This window comes from Stegodyphus dumicola, chromosome 2, assembly GCF_044657685.1.
Source record: "Stegodyphus dumicola isolate Sdum_Otavi_A_Nest chromosome 2, ASM4465768v1".
Taxonomy (NCBI): domain Eukaryota; kingdom Metazoa; phylum Arthropoda; class Arachnida; order Araneae; family Eresidae; genus Stegodyphus; species Stegodyphus dumicola.
Window position 1 is genome coordinate 273,043,705 of NC_140769.1, and position 26,947 is coordinate 273,070,651.

The following is a 26,947-nucleotide window of genomic DNA, read 5'->3' on the forward strand; positions in this document are numbered from 1 at the left end:
TGAATTTTGAGTGCACTCCTACACATCTTTATTCTTTGAAAGTTTTAGAGGCACTGTTCAACAGACCTGTACATGGCTCTCAAGTAGCTTTCAGGATGCAACAACTAGCATTAAATTACAAGGAATAAGAGAGTGGTTCATGGCCTAAAAGTAGAAGATCGCGATGTATTGAAAAGAGTACAATTGCCGAAAAGCATAGAATGGCCAAATCTACCTTTTCCACAATACTTAGGCAGTGAAAAAATTCTTAATTCTGCTGCATCGGATTCTGGGAACTGCCTCTATAATTCAAGCAAATGAGATTACAAAAAATTTTAACATTCAAGATTTCAGTTGTTCTGCTAATTGGCTGAACCACTTCCAAAACAAACACTCAATTTCATGAATAGCGATTTGTGTGCAGCAAATAAAGTTGATGAAAAAGGATTAGACAACTGATTGCATGTGGCTAAGTGAGAAAAATGTATGCCTTGTGTGATATCTACACAGTCCACTCACATTAATGTGACGACCACTTACTTTTGACATCGACGTGAAATAACCCACAACAGAAGGCATATTGCAGTGAAGCATGTATAAAAAGTGTCCAAGAGGATAAGAAAACATTGCAATCATTGCCGTAATGCATAAATGAGGCAATTTATCTGATTTCCTAATGGGGATGATCATTGGCTTTTGGGGCCAAGGGTGGAAGCATTTCTGAAATGGCTAATTTTCTAAACTGTTCGTGTGACGCCGTGGTAAAAGTGACATTATCCAAAATCGACAGTGTGGTAAATGTGGTGCACCACGTGCCATAAATGATAGAGGTGAACGACAGCTGCAGGCAAATAGATGTGCAACCATTGCACAACTGACTACTGAGATGATGAACAAAGGGAATATTAATAGTATCTCCTCACTGTTGATGAGTTAGACGGTAACTATGGTAACTTGGTGAATGGAATAGTTGCAAATTTATGTTAGTTTTTGTGGAACTTGTAAGAGTAGACGACAATGTTGTTCCAGGGGAATCTAATGTACAAGTAGTTCGTGTCTCAGGTTCAAGAAGAAAGTGAAGAGAACAATATCATTCCACCTACCCTGCCAGGAAATGTTACTGTTGAATGAAAATTGGACAAAAGGCAGAGGAAACAAATTCTTGAAAAACTGACATTAAAGAGGATAACTATTTAAGAGTGTTTACAAGATAACACCTGTAAACACTCTAGTAGTTGAATTCCTGCTCAACAATTGATTCATAGGAGCAAATTCTGAGAGCACAGGAATTGAAATAATACAATGATAGGATATGAAGTGACAGGGAAGGTTAACTGGTGAAAGTTAATGATACATAGTCGCACTGAAGTTAGACTCGTTGCAAAAAAAGACATCTAGAAAGAAGCTGGAACTGCATGTCTTGAATCCAGAAGTGAATTGATTATTAGGATTAATTGTAGAAAATGTTCAAAATATATTCTATAATCATAAACCTTTTACAGTGGAGGAACAGCTTTTCCAAGGAGTAAAATTTTATTAATGTCAATTTTTCCAAATTAAATATGAACACTGCCAAAGAAACTATAAGTTCTGCACTAATTACAGTTTGTTTGGACTGGTGAAAAAAGTAAATTTATTGGACTATACTTATTTCAGTTTGTGTGAACAAAGCAGAGATACAGTAGTAGTTTGAACGAAAGAATTTTTGTTTAAGGTATCAAACTAATTCATTTCTGCTTCCGAAATATTTACTTTCAATAATATTGAGTTAAATTAAATGGGCTCTTTTGGATATATCAAAATAATACATGTTCTTCAAATCCTGGCATTATCTTGAAGATGACAATGATTATGTTACAACAAAGGAAGATTATACTAAGCACGATTATCTTCATACACAGTCCGACACATTACAAATTAGAGAGATCATTATTTAATATTATACTGAAACAAATTACTAAGCTGCACCATTCCCCCCCCCAATGCTACAATATTATTTAAAGTAAAATTTCAGCTGAATAGCAGATTTACTGCACTTCAGTGCATCTAGTATCTTAAACCTCTACTTAATATTTATTACATTAATAATTACCATCCTATAATTGTTGCCTGTTAACTGATAGTCAGATCACTAATAATACTATGCAAATCAAGCATTTCAGAAATAATTTTGAACATATAATTATCTTTATGATGCTTTCAGAAATTCACAAATTGTATTTACTAAAACTTATGTTAAAGAATTAAATGATGTAGAAAAAAATGTTATATCTAATGATAAAATTGTATAATAATACAGCTTTGAGATCTGTTAGTAAAAACTATTCATATTGAAAGAGTTTGTAGCATAAAAATGTTTTTTACTTAACCGTTTGACTGCTACACGGCGTAAAAGCGCTGTGTTTATTTGTCTCGAAAACCACGACGCAGTCATTTTAGAATGCACTCGTGTTACAAAGTACGTGTAAGGTCAGACTACATACGTTCACACCCACGGAGCAACAAAGACACACTGAAACTCGCAGCACAACAGCACTGCGTCGTGGTTTTCGAGACTAATGAATGCTGCGCTTTTGCGCCGCGTAGCAGTCAGACAGTTAAGTAAAAAACAAGCACAACAAAAATATAAAGTTTTGATTAGCTTTTTAGAAGTTTTGAGTAGTTTAATACAAAGATGGTAGATGAATTTGTACAGCAATCATGTGTGTAAGTGATTGATTATAAGTACACAAACAAATAAAAATATACTAAAAAAGTTTTATTTACAAAAGAAAAAAAAGGTTCGAGATCATTCTGGTCCACGATATGTCATAAAATATATAGGAACACTGATGTTATAATACATCACAAAATCGGCATCAAACATTTTTCTGTATCTATAAATTGAAAAAATAAAAAATAAGCATTATTAATGAAACTAATTAAACAAAGTCATTACTAATACTATACTGAAACAAATTAAGCTGCAGCATTCTCCTCCACAATCTCCTTCCTTTGTACAATTATCTGTTAAAATTTTGCATTTTTAACATTTAAATAAACAAAATTTCAGCAACTCTTGTTATAATAAATACATTACGATCAGTTGATTTTGTTTTATATTTAAAAAAGCTCAAAATTAAAAACACAAAAGAAGGAAAACTTAATTTGTTGAAGTTTTTCAATTTAACACTGATTTGGCGAGATTATAGGTTAACTTTTTCTAAAATCATATCACACATAGTTATGGCTGACTAGTTATAGCTTTACAGACATTGAAAATCACACTTTACTTTCAAGTCACATTTATTTACTGCCATTTTCACTTGATTACTTGGTTATTCACATCAGAAACAATTATACTGTGATTTCACTTTACATAACTGCTATAAATTCATATATCTTGGATATTTTTATTTTAGTCAATAAGTAAAATCTGACAAGAAACAAAAAAATTAGTTTGGTTGAGAAATATTAAGATCTTTTCATGTTTTGCACTTTTAAACATTTTGATACAATGGTGCAAAATACTAACAAATCTTCACGTATTACTCTGATTACAAACCTGGTTCATTTTTACTTCCTTGTATGAAGTAAAAAGGAAGTATTGTAATCACGAAAAATTTCAGGTAGCATATTTCAACAAAAATGTCCTTTTTGACAGCTATTGAATGCAATTTACGATGTTTTTGCTTGACATCTGTACATAGGACAGAATAAAAGACTCTACGTCCAAAAAAATTATAAAACTGCTGGAATTCTAAAGAGAATTTTTCATGGTGTCTGTACGTATGTATCAGGGTTCATAGCCACATTTTAGTTAAAAAAATAAGCACCTATAAGCACTTAAGCACATTTTAAGAAAAAAAAAAATAAAAAAAAAAAGCACCTGCCTAATTACATCATACACAACTGCATAACCTTAAAAATTAGACTTGTAATTTAAAATATGAGAAATGAAGTACTTATTAAGAGAGAATAAGCATTACCTCATCCATGGAAAATAATTACTTTTTTTTTGTTTTTAATTTTAAATAATAGTTCAATTTACGGAACTAGTTTACAATGAGAGAAAAAAAAAACTATGAAGAACTAAACTATATTACAAGATTTAACGATGAAATTTCAGTTCAAAATAGAGAAAATAAATAATAGTAAGGCATATTTATTGTATTCGCTTGGAACCTAATAATAAATACAATTTATTTTTCCACTCATATTGATATTTAAATAATTTAAATCTAAATTCTGAACATTTTCTAAATTTTCATTGTATATCAGTTTTTTCTTAACAGATATTGCAAGCAAAGTAATTTAAGTAAAAAAGAGGAACATTTCTGAAATCAGAAGACAAAAATTTGCTTCATGCAGTCATCTTTAACAGTAAAAGCTTAACTAACCTGCACACTTGGAAATTGGCGAATATTCGGACAGTCGAGTGTAACTTGAAGGAGCGGAGGGGGTAGACTGTAGCCGCTCTTTAGATTTTTTCGCTAAATAAATGCTTTTGACATTTCAATATGTGCATCATATAAAAATAAACCAACCGAACTAAAAAATATTCCACTTAGCATGAAATCAGAAGACAAAAATTTGCTTCATGCAGTCATCTTTAACAGTAAAAGCTTAACTAACCTGCACACTTGGAAATTGGCGAATATTCGGATAGTCGAGCGTAACTTGAAGGAGCGGAGGGGGTAGACTGTAGCCGCTCTTTAGATTTTTTCGCTAAATAAATGCTTTTGACATTTCAATATGTGCATCATATAAAAATAAAGCAACCGAACTAAAAAATATTCCGCTTAGCAAGCACAGTAAAACTCTTTTAAGTGCTCATAAACAAATCTCGGACTGAACATCAAAATTAATTATCTCTGCAAAATATCGCAAACATTATTGCGCAATATGTGCGCCGTAATTCTTCCCTACGTGATATTACTTAATCGGAATCAACAACTGCCAGTATTGGGAGAAAAAAGAACTAAATAACTGGAGCGTTTTTCATTCTAATTTTCAACAGACGGCGTTAAATTTTCGGAATAGAATCATTCTTCACTTGGGTAGGTAGACCGCAGAACTTTTAGTCCTATTCAATCCAGATTGGAAAGTGACCCCCCCCAAAAGGTCCGCTGCTTGTTTTGCAGCGAACTGTAACAGTTTCAATATTCAAGATTTTGCGGAGAAAGGGGAGACCTCCCAACCTTCGTACTGTATAATGTATTAGCCAAAAAAATGAAATTATTTTGACTATTCCATTACTTTCCCTTTATTTAAGCCATTCTAAATATTATTCCTTAGAAAGATAATCTGTGTTAAAACACAACCATTTTTGGAAGTTTACTATACTTCAGCAGTTACTGCAACTATGTTATTATTAACATTCATACATATGCTCATAATATAAGCATAACGATCATAATAAGCACAAATATGAACTGACCAAGCGGAACGAGAATGCAAATCTTTTTAAGATCTTGATAGAAATTCAAACGTGTGTAGTATTTGGGTGGGAGGAAAAGAATGCCGAATGTAGCGGAATTTTCTACTGTTTCGCAATTCTTTGACCAATAGAACGACGGGCACCTGTCTGTACTCTTCGTGCACACCAAAGGTTATGTTAATGCAGAGAAAGGGGGAAAAGCTATTTCCGGGAGTATGACTCACCATCTGACATTCCATATTAGGAAGAAAAGTTGTTTATTTAGTTTAAAAAAACACTCAAAGCAAAAAATAAGGACTTTAAAGAAAAAGTAAGCACCTATAAGGGCCTTTATATTTTATTTTCAAACATAAGGACTTATAAGCACTTATAAGGACCGCTACGAACCCTGATGTATCTCTCATAACTCAAAAACGAGTAGCCTTAGAACGTTGAAATTTTGTATATAGGACTGCTATAACATATGCACCTCGTATTTTTGTTGCAATCGGCTGCACCAAAAGTATATAAATATATTTATATATATATCCCCTTTGTTACCCGGTTCAGTGATCTCAGTTTCTTTACTCTTATATATTTGCAAATTGTGCATTTTTTGCTTTAAAAAAATGATTGAATTATGTTGTTCTTATCTTCCGATTAAGAGTTTTATGCCTTAAGGAAATCTGCAAGCAATATTTTTAGCATTATCAACAATTTAAAGCTATTTAAGTGTGGTTAAGCCTAATTTTTAAATAACATGGCGGACATATTTGTTTACATTTGAAACAGCAGAATAGTAGATTTGTTGCCAATCTAGAGAGACTAAGCTTCGCAACAACAAAGATAATGCCTTCATTTATTATTGCAAATTAAATCATGCTTAATCCTTTCTGGAATTTTTCGAGGAAATAAGTGTTTAAGATTTACTTCAATATTTTTAATACTGATATTTTGATTTTTTATGTATTTTTGCCTTGTTGCGAAGCGAGAACTGAATTAATTGAATGAGAAATACTGAATCGTCTATGAAAAACTGTTTCTTTTTTGTTTTGTTTGCTTAAAATTTTTTTTATACATTGTTCTAGATTTATTATAGTATTTGAATAGAACATATGGCAACAATTAGATAATTCTTCAAATGACGTAAATTTTGTGCATTCTGCGTTATAATGTGGACGAAATATAACATGGTTAAGTGAACCTAGCGCCTGAGTGTCACTATGGTAAACAAACATAGTAAATTTTAAATAGTGCATTTATTCTATTGTGGTTTATGCACTATCGAAGAAGTAGATTTAATTCAGTCCAGTAAGTTTAAATGAAATGCAAGAAAAAATGCGTATAATTTAATATTCCATACAAGGAAGTCATGTGGTGTACACATCAGATTTTTTAGTATATGTAAAGATTTTCAAGTATATTTCAAAGCATATGCATTTTCAAAGATATAGAGATTAAAATATGAAATTATATTTTCAGGGGAAAAAAGGGCCATGAATCATAAGACCTTAAATATTCAGTCTTCAAAATAATTTTAATGATCAAGGTAGTTTTCAAATTATAAATATTTAGGAAACAATATGAAATTCTTGATTATCCTTTAAAAAGCTACTATTTTCTTACTTTCTACAGCTAGATACTGATAAAAATACTGCATTTTATTTACAGACAAAGAAACAATTGTTCATATACATACATCTGAATTTAATGTTGCAGGAAAACTAGAGGTTTGACTATCCCTAGCTTCTTGGAATCCAGCCAAGAAATCTGTCCCCAACATCTATGAAGAAAAGGTTACAGAAAAATTTAAAACCTTGCATATTTATGTACAGAAAAGTGTAAAGAAATTTTACAATATAAACAGAAGTAAAAGATTCTGATTAAACTTACTTTAGACGCTACTTCAATAAAAGACTGATCCACTTCCATATGTTTTAAACTATTTTCAATCTGGAAATAAAACTAAAATTTTAAACTTTTCCTTTTAATAAAGGATACTTAGAAATTTTTATAACAAAATGTGTTACATTTCTAAAATTTAATTTTTATCGGACCACAATTAATTAAGCATACAAATAAATTCATGGCATTTTCTTCATGAATCTGTTACATAGTTAAAATTCTAACTAAAAATAATCTCCATGACTTTCTACTCATTTTGAAGCCAGTAATGGCTTTCAGCTGCTAATGTTCCATATGTCTTTTCATATACTTCTGAAATTCAAACTGATTAGATGCTTCTGAAGAGAATGGTTTGGTTTGGTTTATTTAATTATAGCAAAGCACACTAGGGCTATGCCTAAGGGGAGGACTTTGTAAGGGAAACTGACTCGTATACACATTACACATGGGGAAAACCATGTAAACGCCCATGCGGCCAGCCCTTTTGCGGGATTCGAACCTCGGACTGAACTACCAGTGTTCGGCGAGTTTACAGCTCGGCCGCTGGTGGGCCTCTGAAGAGAATGAATTATATAATATGAAGGGGGTTTTGGTCAATGCAAATAAGCGGTGCAAGGCAGAACATTTCAGTTTAAGTTTAAGAATTAAGAAATCCCTTAAAAAACTCTAAAAAATTCTTAATCATTAGAAAATTAATTACACTTAGGAAAAAATATTCATAAATACCTATTAGATACAAATTATGTCAAATAGATAAGTTTTAAAATGAAATAAAAATTATTTAAAAGTACATGTACTGTTTTTAAACCTCACAGTTTATTATTATAATATATTGCTATAACAGGAAAGAAAGCTGTTTTCCCACAAAATTGGCAAAAGCTGTCAGAATTGGAAATTAGTCAGTATGAATGACCAATTAATTATCTGTTACAATGCAACATAATACAATGTTAAAATGGAAAAGACTAGGATTATACATGCTTCTAAAATCAACACAATATATAATTATAAAATGTACACTAATGAGACATCAGCATTTGGTTGGATTTATAAGGTTTGGTAGCAATTTTCATTAAAATTTTTTAATTTTATTTTTAAAATTTATTTATACATTGCAAATATTATAATAATATTAATGTATGAAACATATCCAGCCTTATTATGCTGTAAGTGGCACATATCTCGCATATACACTTTACGATAACTTAATGATGCTCACATAAACAGTATGCTTTTAGACAAATGATGAATGCTTGTACATGCCTTGCATAATGAGTATTTTGGTTGCTGAAAACAACAAGTAATCATCAAATTATAGTGTATTTACTTGAAAATAAGACACCCTTCCTTTTTGCTATATTTTTGTTCTAAAATATAGCTCTGTATTTTCACAAATGAAACTGCAGAATGAGAGGAAGGAGCTTGATTATCATAATATATGCAATTAATACACTGTTAAAATCTTAACCAAACAGGTGGTTACTGTATATATAAACTGCACAACATACTGCTAATCATAATAGCTATGTCAATTAGACAGATTTCACTTTACGCCTACATTTACTTTACTGGTCACCGTTATGTTTGAAAACAAATACAGTGTTTTTGAGTCAGAGCTAATGGTATTATTTTTTCAAGGAAAATTCTCTTTCTCAGAATTACTTGCATGACAAAATATATATTCTTATCCTAAAATGTACGGTTTTTATACAATAGATATTTGCACAACAGTTATTAATAGTTTCCTCCATAAGAAGCTGTTATTCATAGGAATTCCTACGATTTAATACGAAATGAATATAATTTTAGTTTTTCTCATATTTCTGGCTATTTCAAAGTACTTTTCTTATTCCACTGAGTAATGCAATAAATACATCAAGTGCCAGAACTACTCACTTGAAAGAATCAAATTTGTTTCTGGAACAAATATTACGTAAAAGTGTGTCTCCTCAACTTTTTCTTCTTTTGTCATATTTACCAATTCCTCCCATCAAATGGAATTTCCGCCAGGAACGTGCACAAAACTTCATTTATTTACAAATGTATTTTTCTCATTATCATATTCAGTTACAGTATGAAATACGGAATATGCTTATCTTGAAAACCTTCAGAAACTGATTTTTTAACAAATCAAGTTTTGGAAGTTAGAAATTCCACCTACTGTACAGAGAATTAGCAGACATTGTTTACATATTTTTAGAACAATTTAGGGGCTATTTGATTGTTCAAAATGTAAAGATTATTTGTTATATGTTTGATTTGATACCCTTTTTTATGGACTGTAGTCTGCATCGTGATTTCTAAGACAGAAGGACTTTTTGTATATTTTCCATTTTGTAAAATTTCACTGATTTTCGTTCCTCTTCCATTGAAATATAGTTTGTGGATTTGCAGTTAGCCGTAGTGGATATCAAAACATTAACTGTGGTGGATTTTCAGCTAGGAAAAGCTCTTTTCAAGAGATCACAGGCACAACAATCCATAGGTGAAACGTCAGGGAATTTTGTAGGATTATGTTTAAAGGTATACATGCAGTTTCTGTAAAAGTGTTCATTTTTTTAAGTACTTTTCGAAGTACAACTTGCTGCTTTGTCTTGATGAAATTTCACTCTTTAAGAGTCACTGGAATAAAGAAAAAGAATTTCTTCCATAAATATCATACAGTCAAAAGTCGTTAATCCGGACTCGTCGGGACTTCGGCGATTCCGGATTATCGATCATCAGTTTAAATCTCGTAAGATGGCATGCAGAAATTCTAAAATTAAAAATATGAAACCGTAATTTATGAAATAAAGAACAATTATGATCTAAAGGGTATCAAAATTTACACACACACACACAAAAAAAAAAAAAAAAAAAAAAAAAAAAAAAGAAGAAGAGCTTAATATTTATTTGTTTACTTTATTAAACATTTCTTTTAATGCAAGTTGTTTAAGTTGCTTCATTTTAGGTGATGATACTTTCTCTTTAATTCTATAAACAGACATAATTTCTTGTTCAGTTACAAAGTTTCACTGTTCAAGTCCCGTTAATTGCTGTGCCGAGAATACCGACTAACTTGTCAATCGAAATTTTTTCGTTTTCACTAACCTCTCTGTCACATTCTTCATGTCCTTATCCATTTTTTGCAGCAATTCCACTTTTTGTTTGTTGGACATCGAAACATACTTTCGTTTTGTAGATCCTTTGGAAGTTCCAGCATTGGAAATTCTATTTGACATAATCGAAAGTTCAAGTTTACTTTTATAAAATTGCTCTTACAGTCTGCAAAAAATAATGAGTGGGATCCAATTCGAAGATTAAGAAACAACGCAATCATTAACATTAAGTGAAATAGATAATTAGATAATTTTAGCTTACACCGTCCGTTATACATTAAACGCGCAGGCGAAAACGTATTCTGCACTTGCACACACGCATATGCGCGGTAGTCAAGGTCTTACGTGCACGCGTAAAACGCCTATGCACATGTGCCAACGCGGCGCATGCGCAGAAAGTTTTTAGCTTTGAGGTCCGGATTATGGGTGTCCAAATTAACGACTTTTGACTGTAGTACCTTTACTGAAACATTCTTTGCATTGACAGAACAAAGTTTCTATATTTTTTCATTTTTGTTGTCAATAATAAACAACCTTTTTTATTGCAGTCATTTAAGTAATCTCATGCTTCATCAAGGATCATAACGTATTTCCATTTATCTCCTACTAAATAGTTTTCATTTAGGTTTCTATAAATTGTCCTGTGGTGAGCCACATGCCTTGGCAAAAGCTGGTGAACATTGTGTTTTAGCTTTATTAAATTGTAAATCTAAGTTTATTATTTTATTTATTGTTGATACAGATATACTTCAAGACTTTGCATTGGTGGATTTTCTCTTGTTACCAATGATTTAACTTTAGAAACATCAGATGTACATCAGTACATACCTTTTGAGATATTCGTCTGGAGTCTTCTTTCCATGTGGAAGTAATGATTGTCAACTTTTCCCTTTCTGATTAAATGTTGCTTACTAATTCAGAAGTCAAACAACAAGAATCAGCGTTATATTTACAAAATTTTCACAGGACTAGTTTCGATGGTTTTAACGCTGATTCTTGTTGTTTGACTTCTGAATTAGTATTTATTCGGCGTGTTATTGTGTCTTAATTAAATGTTGCTTATTTTGCACTTCACAATTTTAATACCATGCATTTCACAAGATTTCTGAATTATGGAATATTTCTTTTTGGAAAGCACAAAAACATATCCTTGAATCCACAGCTTGTTCCATTTTGGGAGAATAAATTTAAAAGCAGCAGATGATATTGTTCATTTCAAATAATCAGCTGTTGCCAAAAATTTTTATTCCAGAAAATATGTTTTTAAATTTTTCATTGAAATTGTTCTAAAAATGTGTAAACAGCTATGGTATTATATAAAAGAAGGAAATGAGTGTATGTAAAATAATGTACATGAAAACATCATTCAATTGAATAGAAATCAGAATCTAAGAATAATATTATTAGATTTTAGCCTGGATAGGATTATTCAGTTATGACAAACCACATAAAGGCTACCTATCTATCAGAAAGAAAGGAGGAGTGAAGGAGACTAATAGGAATAAGGAGTTTATGAAGGAGTTAACATGAATTGGCTTACACTAACATAAACATAAGGAAAATCACAAAAACTACATGAAGCCAATCTGCTCAATCACCAGAAATAAAAGCATGAAATGAAATCACTTGTGTTTTATGTCTTAAAAAGTCAGCCACTACTAAAATTTGACTGGTTCATAAATTTAAAATCATGTATGCTGTAACACAACATGGTCGTTACATTGTCAACAACTTTTGAAAATGCTACTATAAATCCTCACATCTGAAAATTTCGCAAATTTATCAGTACAAATTACAAGCAACACATCTTCCACAAAATCATTAACATGAACACTAGGCCTTGAAATCTTTAAGAAATTTCATGACTCGCTTAAAACTTCAAATTTTGCCCTTACAATGAATTGCTCCCCCACAATGAGATTACAACATCACTTAAAATTAATATAGTTTCAAATTTTTGTTTTATACATGAAAAAAACAAATGATATTGAAATATTTTTTGCTTAATACTTTTCCTGAGACAAATCTGTTTAATATTATGACATATACAACTGTTATGCATAAAGTGTAATGTTACCGGGATGCCCAAATTTACTAAAATTAGAAACTCATTTTTAACATTAAACATATTTTCATAGTTTTAAGTTTGTAAGAGTATTTACTATATTTTATTAAAATTTCATTATTTATTATTAATTTTAGGGTCATCATAAATATAATTCTTCCAACTACACAACAGAAAAACCTGCTGGAAGATGAACAATTACATAAAATATTAATAAGTATACCTTTTCCTTTATTCTTTTATCTCTTTCAAGTCCTAAAAGATTAGGACCACTTGAATCTAATAACACCCTGTAAAAGGTTTGTAAAATAAATTTCTTTTGCCTAAAGTATTACACAGAATCATTTCTATTTAAAGACAACTGCACTGAAACAAAGTATACACAGTAGAACTCCAATTATTTGAAGTAATTAGGACAGCCCATCAGGATAATAATAATTTTAAAAAATAAGATAATTAGGTTTCTTTTCTTAATGTTTACATAAAGCATACATATAAATTTTAACATCTGTGAGCTAACTTTTTTTAACTTCATTAAAGACAAAATGCAAACAAACTTTGATAAAACTGCAAGATGAAATTCTTTATTTGCCTACACACAACACCTAATTTCTATTTAAATTAAAATAAAATAAATTTTATTTATGTTAGCCCTAGAAATAAACATGGAATCTCATTCTACTTGTATTTAGAGAGAACACTTGAATGACATAATATCGCTATGATGTTTAGTCTAGTTTTAGAAAGAAGCACTTACGGTTAAAAATTATTCAGAGTATATAGTTACTTTCAATATACTCTTACAGTAATGTACCTATTATGAAAAATACATTTCAAGATATGTGGTAACGTTATTAGCAAATTAACCAAGAATGAAAGCTATTGGCTTGCAAAGAAATAATGATAAATATGATAATTGGCTTGCAAAGAAATAATGATTTAGTACAAGCCAATAAACATGCCACAGATAGTTATCCAAATTAATTTAACAACTTCTTAAGTAATGTTTTATCTTTTCCCATACTTTATATCTACAAGAAAATTAAAACATGCAAATAAATTAGCAGCAAGTTTAAAATTTTAAATAGCCCTGACCCCCCCCCCCCCAAAAAAAAACTGATAATTGGAGATCTACTGTACAACAAGCAATATGTATGATTTATAATGTTCGAATCCCATTTTTTGAGCTATTAAAACAAAATAAAACAGCAAACATTCAAATAATTTAGAAAACATAAGAAATAAAATGCTCTTATATCTAAATAGGCATAAAAAATTTGAAGATTAACATTAAATTATCATACATAAAAGCAATAATCAGAACAGTAATCATGTCAGATAATGCAACAGTATTGTAATCTCTGGCACATAATTTATTCAATTTACAGACTGAAAAATGTTTTAACCGATTGATTCTTTTATTAACATACCTAACTAATAATCAAATTGTTACCATAATTCACTTTATGCAGTTATAGTATGAACCCTTCAACTTCCGCTTCCAAACTTGCCTTTCTTGCGTCAGTTGACATGCACTCATCCACTCAAATCATTTCACTTTGCTTTCCTTTATCATATCACATTTTTTTCTAGATATCTTTAGTTTTGCTTTTCCACAAATAAGTTCTCCCATCAATAAAACTTTTGAGAGTGGTTTTTTTTTTTTTTTTAGATATTTTAAAAATATGATTAAGTCCCTATTATATTCTAAACCCTACTTCCAAGGTCTCGGAATTTCACTTTTTCAATATTCATTTATGATGCAGTTTAATAAAAAAATCGTTAATATTTCAGACATTTAGTCTGAAGTTGAAACGATGGACATTACAGTTTAGAACGGGGTTAAAAAAATTCCAAGTTCATAATTATTGATGCATTTCAAATTCCACATCGGTAAAGAAAAATATAGTTCTTACCTTTATAAACAAACACGTGCTTAAAAAACCTATTATATTTATTTACATTTTATATATTACACAATTTTAAAAATATTTTCTACTTAAAAGAAATGAAAAAAATCAACAGCAATTTCACATTCTTCAATTATCTTCATTTAATAGAGGTAGGTTAACCAATTTTTATGATTTTAATCTTTACTTATAGCTTTTCCATTTTGTTAGCCCTCACAAGGATGAAAATGAATTAATGAGTATTTAAGATGAAAGTTTTGAATGTTTTAAATACAGGTTTTGGCAGCCACTCTAGTAGCTTTACTTTCTACTGCCCAGCTCTGCTATTAATATTCCAGTATTAACCACTCGTTATATCATGATATTATACAGTTGAGCCAGCTTAGATGAACCAAAGTTAAGTAGCCTTGGCAATGATTCTTTTTTAAACTGCAAATTCAACTTTATGCGACCATAATACTCACAAATGGTGGAAGTGTACACATAAGTAGTTCTTTCAGCTTATTTCAGGCCTAAGTAAAAAAGGTTTTATTTTAAATCTTAAGATTTTATTGTACATTTTCAGATAGAGTGACAAACATAGCTTGCTTTGCGTCCCATATACGCATTCCCTAAGAATGTCTCTTACAGCTGGGCATCCCATCCACACATCACTAGAGATTGCATTCTAAGTTGTAATGTTTTTTTTTTTTTTTTTTGTAAGGCCACTAGGATGGCATCCTATATCCATTACTTTTGAAATGAACACAGTTTTAGGTTCCTGACCTTGAGTTTGATATATTCTGTTTGCCTTCGGTATTTTACTCATCAGCTCTTGCGAGGGTGGGTGGGGGGAGGAAAAGCGTAAACAGAGGTGAGCTCTTTAAATTGCTGCGTGCTAATGAAAACATTCGCCTGTCTGATTTATATCAAATTCTTTTTTTTTTTTTTTTATTATATTTTTTCCCCTTTACTATGTATGGTCTTTTAGGGTTAGTATGTGGAGTACTCTTACGTTTTGCATTGCCTTCAGATATATTTCCGTTTTATATTTTTACTTCAGAAAGCCTCACCTCCAGTCTATTTTGGAGGGAAGGCACTATTTATCAGAGGAAGTATGGTTAGTGAACCATTTACTAATGAGATGAGAGTGATGATTCATTTTCTAAAAAGTTAGAAAGTGATACTTCTCAGTGCTTCGAGATTTACCACACTCAGTCTCCATTTTAAATTTTGTTACTTCTTACTGTAAATAGTCTTTATTGTGTTGTTTTATTAATTTTAAACTTTATTGAGGGATTTTATGAATTAAAACTTTGGAATAATTTGAATAGCGCTTCCGAAAATTATTTGACAAGATAAGCAATTTTTTAAGTATATTTTCATATAAAATAAAGACAAAAACGTTATTAAGTGCTAATTTTAACACATATAAGAGCTCAAGTAATAATCTGAAATGATATGAAAAATTACGATGCTAGAAGCGAAACTTTTTTTTTTTTTGCTGATATAAAATTAGGCTTTGCAATGCAAAATCTCCGTCCTGTATGGTGACTGCCTTCAATTTCCTTCCGCCCGCACGACCGTCTTAAACAAAGGTTAATAGGGTCCGAAGGAGTTTGAGTTAATCGTACACAATTAGCACCTTATAAAATTAACAGGAATTATCATTACCAGAATTTAAAGAAAAGTTGGGAGGAGGGAAGCATTTGGGTATTTTCGATAACCATGGGTAATGTTGTTAAAAATCAGGGTAACGTAAGGGATTCATGACAGTGCAAAATAAAATTCATACAAGATAATTATTTAGATCAGTTCATAATACTTGTTAAAAATTCACTTACTAGAATAGTTCAGAATAAATTCTTTCTAGTACATGTATTTACTTTGGGAGATGGAAAAGTGGTATCGGAATTCAATTATGACTAAATGAATTAAAAGATTATTTAGGTATCTTTTAAATGAAATTCAATGCACAAAATGAGTTTAAAAATAGCAAACATTGATATATGTATCTGCATAAAATGTAAAATTCAGTGGAGTCTCTTTAGGTGACAAGTAAACCTTTCTCTCCTTTGATACTAGTTTCCCAGAAACCCATATATTTTCTGAAAGCTTATGTCATAAGTAGAAAATCTTAAGGGCAGAGAGACAAGAGTTTAGGAAGTATAGGGCCCGAAAAGTATTGGAAATATGACATCAAATTGCTAAAATGCTCGTTTCACATATTCATATGAGCTAATACTATGGTAAGAAAGTGGGGATCTCAATATAAAGGAAGAAATAACTTGTTGAAAAGAAACATATGTTGGGATGTTGACAATGTGACTTGTTATTGACTTCAAGAAAAATCTATTACAAGAGACAATCAATGTGCAGTTCATAAAATAAACAGCGAGACTGGCAGAAAGACAGTTCACAATGGACACACTTTACAAAAGCGATAGCCTCACATTTTGCACACTCATCATTTATCAATGAATCGGAGCAGTAATCCATTGGTGCAATCCACATTCCAGGTTCGTTGTCTAAGTATCTGCCCTTATAAAAAGCATACTTAATCAAGTTCTTAAAATGAGGAATTGATACAGTGAAAAGGACTGCAGGGCCAGAAAACTATTGCAATGAGAAATGTTCTCCTGCTGTCTCGATAATGATTGCGTCCGTTATGTAACGAAAAGATTTGTAGTGTCCGAAAAATTCCAGAGGCTGGATCTTTCCCGTAAAGCTTTCAGGTACCAGTTCCTTTTGTAGGACTTTACCATCAGGTACTTCGGAAGCAGACAATGCATGAACATACAAGAAATAGGGATGTCATTATGGAAATATGTCCATCCATACACACTTCAACAATACTTTGTGGATTCTATAGCTCCTAAACACTTAAACTTCTGCCCCTAAGGCTGCTATCACACGTCGGTTTGTTTCGGAAGAACAACTGTTTGAACAATTTTTCTGCTTTGTCACAACACCACAGATAGCTTTGGATGTTAACACAGGGAAAACTGGTTCCCCATTACAAGCAAGCTGATAGCTGATTGGTTGAAAACGAACAACTTGCAATTTTTTTGGAAAGGACGGAAAAAGTCGCAAGTCTTTCTTTCAATAGTAAACCAGGCAGAAAAATTGTCTGAAATAGTTGTTCTTGTGAAACAAAAGCCATGTGATATGGGCCTAAGACTTCACAGTTTTTTTATTTGTGATATAAGCTTTCAGAAAATGTACGGGTTTTTGGAAAACTGGTATCAAAGAAGAGAAGGTTTACTTGCAAGAACAATAAATATCACCTCTCTAAGAAAACCAAAATCTCATGGGATCATGAGTGGTCGTCTAAAAGGGTTATATTTATTTGTTAGCCCGCTAAGTTTAAAAGCTAAATGTAAATTGTTAACAATGAAATAATTTTTATTATAGTTATTTTTTAAGAATTTTATTACTGGATATTTCAAGCACATATTTTATTTCATAAAAATGTTAATAAAGAAAACTTCACTTTTACTACTTTTTCTTTACAATATTACTTTTACTAAACAATGCTTGCTTATTACTGAGATGTTAAATTAATATTACTGCTAATGGCAAAAATAGTAATTTTGTAATTAATTTATGTAATGTAATAATGTAGAAATATATTGCATTTTTTAAATGTTAACCCATAATGAACAGCAAACTCAGCAGCCTATGCAAATCAAATATTGATTTTTAATTCAGTTTACATTTGTGGCCACAATTCACCGGGCACTCTATGTGTACCTAATTCAAAAGTAATTTCTATTAGCTTTGCGGAAGATGGAAGCAACAGTCTCTCTAGGCCCCAAGGTACAGAAAGCAAGTGCATAGTCATCTAATATGGCAGCTTATTAAGAGAAAGGTTCAGGAAATTTTAAAGTTCTCAATTAGCTACATTATCATTATTATGTAAAAGCCACATGATATGGATTCACAATGCAACCTAGAGAAAAGTTGCAAAGCAATTGCTATTTTTATAACAGAATGGAAATACCCAAATTAAAATGAAGAATTAAGGGGCTACTGTTTAGTTATAATTTTGATGATTTAGATATTTTTATCGTACACACACACACCCATGCTTATTGACCCCAGATTTGAATCAGATTTTTGCTAGCATCTACAATTTTAGTGATGCAATTTTATAGTATTAATTTTTTCTTATGAATGTTTAGGTATATTGAAGCTTCAGTAATACAAACACGTAGGTATATCAAAGATTATGTTATACTTTGTTTCCAATTCTCAACTAACATATTGGCAACGTGAAGGCATAAGCAAAGAGACATTATTGCAAAAATTTATATTTGCTATGTTTTTTTTTCGTACAAGAATTTCCTTAAATTTAGAACATTATTATTATTATTATTTAAACAGAAGGCTTAGAAAGAATGCTAATCCTGTTAATTCTTCTCATATGGTGAATTAAAGTTAAAAACATTATTAGTGTAATTAAAATCAAATTTCAAATTAAGAATTTGAAAGTATTTCTACAGAAGACAGAGTATGAAAAATATAAACTGAATGCATATGTTGATTAAAAGTAATTGCTTTCCTATCTGGACTTCAAGTGGGCTATGAAAATACTACCATTTTCATTTATGAACTGAAAGAACAGGGCGATATTACACTAAAAACTTTTATCACAACAAACACTATCGTCTTCAAGTGTAAAGTTCTCCTTACTGAACTGAAAAGATGCATTTCCTTCTAATATACATCAAACTAGTACTTATGAAAAAGAGTAATTACAAAGGAGCTCAAATTTACTCTCCTCAGAAATAGAATTTTTTGACACTAGATTAGATATACCTACTTTAAATGACAGTAAAATAAAAGTAACTTATTTGAATCACAGCTTTTCAAGACAGTTTGCAAAGATTTCCAAGCAAACAAAATGCAGAAAACTGTAGGAAAGGGGAACGGAAAGAAGAAGGAAAAGAAAGAATACTAGAAGTTTTTTTAAACTTGCACATGGGACTTGCAATGTTATCACCATTTTCTCCTAGTTTTATTTCCAGCTAATATTGGTAAACTGAGTGAAAAAGATTAGGGAAGGTTTCTGGAAGAAAGGCCACTGTAGTTTCAATATACTTGTTGATTATGGATGGATCCATACTAAAGAATTCTGTATGTAATAAATCATTTAAAAGGTGAAAAAAATCACATTTTCACCTTTTAGATGATTTCTTTCCTCAGTGTACACATAAATTAAAATATACTTGTATAAATTTTATCTACGTATCACAAAATATGTTTGCACAATAATAAAATTTTAATTACGTACTTGAATTCAGCAAAAGAATACCTTCCAATTTACATATTTTAATTTTGTATGATAGTTTTAAAATTCGATAGTCACCATGTTAAAAATTTTGATATTCAGTATTAAACACAAGGTTAAGATTAATAAAGTTGAATGAAATTTAAATCAATAAATAAAAACTTTCTTTTAACCCAAACTATTAATAGCAGAAATCTACAGTGATTTCTTACCATACATATTTTAATTAAATTTTAACTTTAAGACAAATTACATACACAATGTTTGAAACATAACTTCTGGAACACAGTAAAATTTCCCAACAAACACACACATAAAAAAAAAGTAATATAATATACACACCTGGTATGAATAAGACAAGAAGAAACAATCTGGATTCCTAAAGTACAAATTTCACACTTAGTTATATCATCATTAGTTGAGCAAGGATTCACAGAAGCTGAGGTACTACTCGATGGAACGGCATTTTCAGCAGAAGCTGCTTTACAGTCATATGGCACATCTGTCTTTACAGTTTCAGAACACTCACTTGAAGAAGTAAGTTTTGAATTAAAGGCACAACAAGGTTCTGAGTCCATAACAGATTTTAGAATGGAATAGTCAGGAAGGTCGATTTTAAACAAGCCAGCATAACAAAGGCCAAGACGCAACCAAAACTCTGGACAAGATTTATGTGCTTCAATGCAACAATGTAATGCTTCAAGCTCCTCTGAAAATAAAATTAAAAGTTAATATTTAAATAAATCAAGTAGGTACTTTTCCGTTTTGCCGGCGCAGGCAATAAAGTTGCCAATAACGGTACAAATGATGCCAAACAAAGTATCTTCGCTGGTAACCTTTTACGCCTCATTTTCAAAACAAGTCGCAGCCATTTCTTATTAGATTGATTGTTTCTTTCAATACTAGCATACAATTACATAGAATTTTTACCAGATATTTCAATTTAATGCTTAAGGCCATTTGCGGTAATTAAGTCAATTAGGATGCAATTACATCGCTTATCCGAAGCCAAAAATAGAGAAAAGGTAATAAAGTTGCCAATAACGGTACAAATGATGCCAAACAAAATATCTTCGCTGGTAACCTTTTACGCCTCATTTTCAAAACAAATCGCAGCCATTTCTTATTAGATTGATTGTTTCTTTCAATACTAGCATACAATTACATAGAATTTTTACCAGATATTTCAATTTAATGCTTAAGGCCATTCGCGGTAATTAAGTCAATTAGGATGCAATTACATCACTTATCTGAAGGCGAAAATAAAGAAAAGGCAAAGTCCTGGGTTAAATTCATCCATTCTAATGAGAATACACTAGCGAAGTAAAGCACTGTGGTTTTACATAATTTCTGAGTAAGCTATTCGTACGAGTTGAAATAATTCTTGCATTTAAACTTCTATTCCAAATTAAGATTTCACTTGAAATTAATGTAGATAATTACTAAGTGAATTAGATTTTTGTAGCGTAGTTTACATGAGATGAGATCACTTGGAGTCACGTGATATGAGCCGGCGAATCGGGATGTTGAATCATGAAAGCATAGTAAATTCTTAAATTAATTAGTTTTTTCGAATTCATTGTGTTTATTTATTGGCTTTTTACAAAATTTTAAAAGATATTAAAATGTTTATGCCTTCAAAATAAAAAATTCTTATGACTAACATTTGTTAACATTTTTTATGTGTATACTGTATGTTGTCACCAATAAAGTCTGCTTGGCGAGATTTGCGCCGGCGAAACGGAAAAGTACCACCAAGTATAATAAAGTGAAATAATAAATAATTCATATTATTCTTTTTGAAAATATTCAGTTCTTTTACGAGAATGCTCACAAAATTATGTATTATATTTACACAATTCCTAAAGACAGGTTTTTTACTCTTTTATCCAGAGATCTCTGGTTAAGTAACTCCCAGCAGCTGGCCAGATGTTTTTAATCTGCCAGTAGGATAGTGTTATGAATGACAGCCAGGATTAATCTATTCCAGTTGCAGCCAAATGTTTTACAATGAATTTAATTTCTTAATTCTGCTGTAATATTTTCCCCCAATATGCCAACTCCGAGATCAAGAAGTGGAGACAAATGATGTCAATAATAATGAGATACTGTGTGACAATCTTATTATTCTGTAAAAATACTACAACGATGGAATTAAAGGCAGTACAAGGTAAGTGGTAATATTTATAATCTCGCACTACAATACAGCTATCTAAAATCATATTAAGCTCTTCATAATATCAACGAAAAGACCAAGAAACCTAAGGTTGCTGGATTTAAGGATATAATCTGTATTATATTAAGCAATTACCATATTTCTCCCCTAACCTTTTAGTGTTGTGTTCCGAAATTTTTAAAAATATTCATCTAATTCTCTCCATTCCTCAATGCATTCAGAGATTGGGCTCCCCAAAATTTTAAAACAGGTTCTCTCACTGTGATTGTTTCCATCTTATTAACAAAGACAAGTCCTTGCAAACTGCCAGTGAAGGTCATGCTGAATCTGTCCCATCTAAATGTTGAACTTTATGCCAGCATAATACCACAACCGACCAGTCACAACAAAGCAAACCCAAACTGACATTCAGTCTAAGAATTTGCTGAGTTAACTGCACCTTCTCTAATTACTCACGGATGATTTGAAGTCTAAGAAGCAGTAGAGACATAGGTTGAGGGGAGGTATAAAATGTGGAAAAAAAAACCCACCACATGACTGTTTACACCACAGTTACAGGGAAGTAGAAATGAAGATATCTTATTATATACTGCAATGCTAATATTACTAATTGTTATTGGAATATAAGTATCTTTTTAAGAAATGATATTGTTATATTACCAGTAATTTTGTTTCATGACCACTTTTCATTTGCTATGGGCTTACTGTAACGGACGATAGAATTAGTAAAAAAAGATGGATGAATATGTGAGGTAATACAGTAATTCTAAAAAACTAATTTACTTTTAAAAACATTCCATATTAAAGAGATACACAAGAAAAATATAAGCAATATCTGGCATAAAATTAGAAATACTGAATTTTTCAGGAGTCAACATCAATAAAAATACATTTTCAAAGATAAATGAAAAGTACCTTTGTATTTTCCTAGTTTATGACAAACTGTAGCCAAGAGATTCATAGAGACTACCTTTTGGTCTGCACTAAAAGATGCTTCGTACTGTAAATGCAACATAAGAATAAAGGAGAATACTGAGAAAAATATGGATATTATTAAATTAAAAGTTAAAATAAATATCAATAAAAATAACATTTCTGCCATATTTGGGAAACATTTAATGGCATCTTTTTTAAATTATTATCATCCTATCTATTTGCAAGACAAAAATGTGACAACATTGCAAAAACTACAAAACATTTCCCAAATAAATTCATCATATTGTTGCCAAAATAAAAATCAGTTACATACTCATACTACCAGAAAATCTAGTACGTCTTACATGTTAGTAAACTTTTTGCACACTATTATTTTATCAAAACTGTAATCTGCAAGTCAGAGACATAAAAACTAGCTTAATATACAGTGGCATTGTGGCATTTTCCAGTGCCTCTATACACTATTTGATGGTTAACAAAACGATATGTTTCCGAAGATTGTTAATTCAGATAATTTCACTTGAAAAATTTTATGCCTAAGCATATACAGTTAAAAGCCTTTAATCTGGGGAAGGGCAGATTTTTTATTTTATTCGGCTTATAATTCCTCACTAAATGTAGTGTTTCATCTCGATGTACTCCGATATAATTTAAATCAATTTCCTCGTCATTATAAATACCACGAATACACATAAAATAGTTTTCTGGTTGCAATTTTCTAATTTCGACTATGCGTAATGTATGCTTTATGCATGCACGCGTTGAAAGAAATGGTTAATAAAGTAAACAAATAAATATTAAGCTTTTTTTTTTTTTTTGTAAATTTTGATACCCTTTAGATCATAATGGCTCTTTATTTCATAAATTATGGTTTCATATTTTTAATTTTATAATTTCTGCATGCCATCTTACCAGATTTAAACTGATGATCTATAATCCGGAATCGTCGAAGTCCCGACGAGTCTGGATTAAAGACTTTTGACTGTATATGAGGTGTATAAATAAAGGGTAAGCTCTTATTATAGCGGCCCCAAAATATAATCATTAACCAACCGAGATGTAGCATGTAGCGAGGTATAAGAACACATGGCAAGGAATCTGGATTGACTAGTAATTCAATCTTTTGGGCTGCTATAATAAGTATCAAATAAAATAATGAGACTGCAAATGTAGCATTCAATCTGGCAGCACTGTGGATTTCCTGTTTGAAGGGAAGGGAGAGGGAATATTCGATGCACACGAGTTTGAACTGTGCTTAGCCATGTAGTTGTCTGTTGGAATATTTTTTCTTCTGAAAATAAGCATTCTCAATTTCAAGCTAGTCGCACTAGAAAAGGAGCCTTGCAACTGCAAAAACTGACTAAAATGTTGCCATAATTCATTCTGATCTCACTTCACAAACAGAATAACAGAAGAGTTTAATTTATATCATACCTCCATTCATCAGATTTTGACAAATGAATTGAGGATGGGGAATGTGTGAAAATTGTTCTGAAAATCCTTTTTCTTCTGCATAAAATTTTTACACGAGAGATGACAGCCTTGATTTTCAAAGCAGAATGAAAATGATCCTCATTTTTTTAAACGCAACATAGTGGTTACAAATCTTGGATATTTGAGTACAACCCAGAAAACGAGCACCAGAGCCATGAATAGAACATTTCAAACTCACTAAGCAGAAATCAACACACTGAAGATTTAAAGCATGCTGATTTGCTTTCTCAGTGCCCACGGAGTCATCTACAAACAGTTTGTGCCTTCAGAACAAACAGAAAGAAAATATTTTACCAAGATCATTGAGACTTCAAAAAAAGGTTGTACGTGCGAGACCAAGAAACAAAGTTAACTGGGTGCTGTATCACGACAACATGCCTTGCCCCAAAGTGTTTACAATTAATAAGTTTTTGGTACGGAAAAACATCCCTGTGGCTCCTCAGTCTCCTTTACCTTCCGACTTAAACCCATGTGATTTTATTCTACTCCCAAAACTCAGAATTCATCTCAAAAGACATTATTTTGGGACGTCCATTGAGAAAATATTAAATAGCCATAACTAGCCTGTTGAAGGCAATTCCAGCACTGTAAGCCTTCCCAAAGTCATCACATTGAAGTAAACAATGCAAGATTGTAATTTTAATTGAATAAAAAATTAAATTTCTGTGAGTGAGCGAGAGTAAGATTATTGGCGCAAAACCAAAAATGATTATAATGTGTCAAACATGAGGTAGATGAAATCTTGAATGAATGCTTTGAAATTGCTTACCAAATGCAGAGGATGAAGTCATATAAAAACAAGCTAAAAGCACACATTAAAATGCAATACACAATTTTCAAAACAGATTACATTAGATAATAAAAGGCAGTCTCTTTTAACTAATAAAATTAATTATAATTGATCTCTCTTTCGATTAAACGGTTGAGAGGTAAGTCATAGTTATTAAAATATTTCTGACGAAGATTATTAAAACTTGGACACTCAATTAAAATACGATGGACAGATAGGATGCAAAAGCCAGAACCCCCGTCCTGGTACATGCCTTTCGAAGTTGAGTTATTCGGGCCTTGTTGACTGCTCAGCGGTGGTGCAGATCCCACAGTCCCTTCCCGGCTTTACATGAAGCCTCGGCAAGTACGAAAATGTTGAACTTGTTACTTAATACGCTGCATAATACATCTTTGCTTCGGGGCACCACTCCCTCAGCATCAAATATATTCATCTTGGTGCCTTGCCTTACTTCGTCAGTCCCTGTCACTGGGACTCTGAGGATCAACCCCACCCCCCCATCGAGACGGTCGTGAAAAATCTAACCATGTAACTCCACCACAGCCAGAGGAACAAACATGACAGTACCAGTACGGTCCCTGCCAAGCCTGAACCAACCTAAGTAAAATACTCAGGTTCTAGTCCTCTGAATATCTCCGTGATTGAGACTGCCTAGGTACAGATACTAACCAGTACTTCCCAGACATTCGCCTGAGTCAATCCCGGGGGAAAGGGAACCCTAAACATCACAATTTAAACAAATAGGCTCATTTTCAGCCTTCAGAAGATAGTTATGTGTCACTCTAGTGTGACCAATCCTGAGGCAAGCAAAAAGGACTTAGTCCTTACGATTTCTATTAAAATCCCAATGCTCAATTCTAGGCTTTACTATTCTCAACTTGTTGTGAAGCTAAACATCTCCAAGTTGCTGTCATTTTTCTGGATCTTTTCTTTGATGGTATAACAGATATCTTTAAAAGGAATGAGGCAACATGACGGTTCAACAGCAGATTTTGCTGTGAACAGATCAAGTGAAAATGGATTTCTAATCCAGTTATTTTTGGGATTTGAGGCAGAAAAATATTTACAGAAAATTTTTAAATGACAAGTAATGCACCGAGCTTTCTTTGGGGGGGGGGGTGACTGTTATTCTTCATTCGAATCAAGAAAAGTTTTTGGGTTTGGAAATTCCTCAAAATTCTACTCTGATTACAAATGGTGATGCCACAATTTCAATTTTGCCTTTGACTTTTGCCAATATCTTTGTAAAGCAGCTAAAAATGTCTGGAACTTACCAGTTTACTTTTAATGAAATTAATAACTGTAAACGATTCATATATGGTCTGCTTTAATTTTTCTAATATCACCTTAGCAACCAGTTTTCCTATGCTAGCAACAAATTCCACTTGTTGACTAAATTTCATCTATGCATACGCCAATACATTTCATTTCGTCAAAACTATTGAGTGTCTTCAGTTCAAAACTTAAGCTATTAAATACTTTTCAGTCATTACATGAATAAATGTTGAAATGATAAGTAAGTCCCTTATTACATTTCTCTCACACAAATTTCTAATGTAATATAATAGCAATGCTTTATTTGTCATATCTATTCTTTAAGAAGCAAACTTTCTATAATAAATTGATATATAATTGATACTATTTGTAAAATGTTCTAAATGCTCGAAGGATTAAAAAACTTCAATTTTTAAGGTTTCATTACTTTGATATGCATAACACAAACATGCACTGATAGAATATCATAACACAAATATGCACTGATGTAATTATTTATTCAATGAATATGAACATATGAAGACAAAAGACAGCTAGCTTTTTCTTACAGTAAAAAGGTTATAATATTGAAAGAGGTATCTTTATCATCATATTAGCATTTTTAGTTTCATCATTAAGCCTCGGACACATAGTAAAAATGAATAATGTT

The 26,947-nt window shown here is 31.4% G+C and overlaps 1 protein-coding gene across 1 annotated transcript in view; it reads right to left on the reverse strand.

Annotated features, from left to right (window-relative positions):
- Nucleotides 1-2,722: 2,722 nt before the first annotated feature.
- LOC118197663 (uncharacterized protein C8orf76-like) overlaps nt 2,723-26,947 on the reverse strand; it is a 40,061-nt gene continuing 15,836 nt past the window's right edge. Inside the window, exons 3-8 of the mRNA XM_035369198.2 lie at nt 22,719-22,803; nt 19,970-20,336; nt 12,669-12,735; nt 7,271-7,330; nt 7,077-7,160; nt 2,723-2,855 (exon numbers count right to left, since the gene is read on the reverse strand). Coding sequence (XP_035225089.1) covers nt 2,838-2,855; nt 7,077-7,160; nt 7,271-7,330; nt 12,669-12,735; nt 19,970-20,336; nt 22,719-22,803 — 681 coding nt within the window. The 3' untranslated portion in view covers nt 2,723-2,837. The remainder of the gene's footprint in view (nt 2,856-7,076; nt 7,161-7,270; nt 7,331-12,668; nt 12,736-19,969; nt 20,337-22,718; nt 22,804-26,947) is intronic.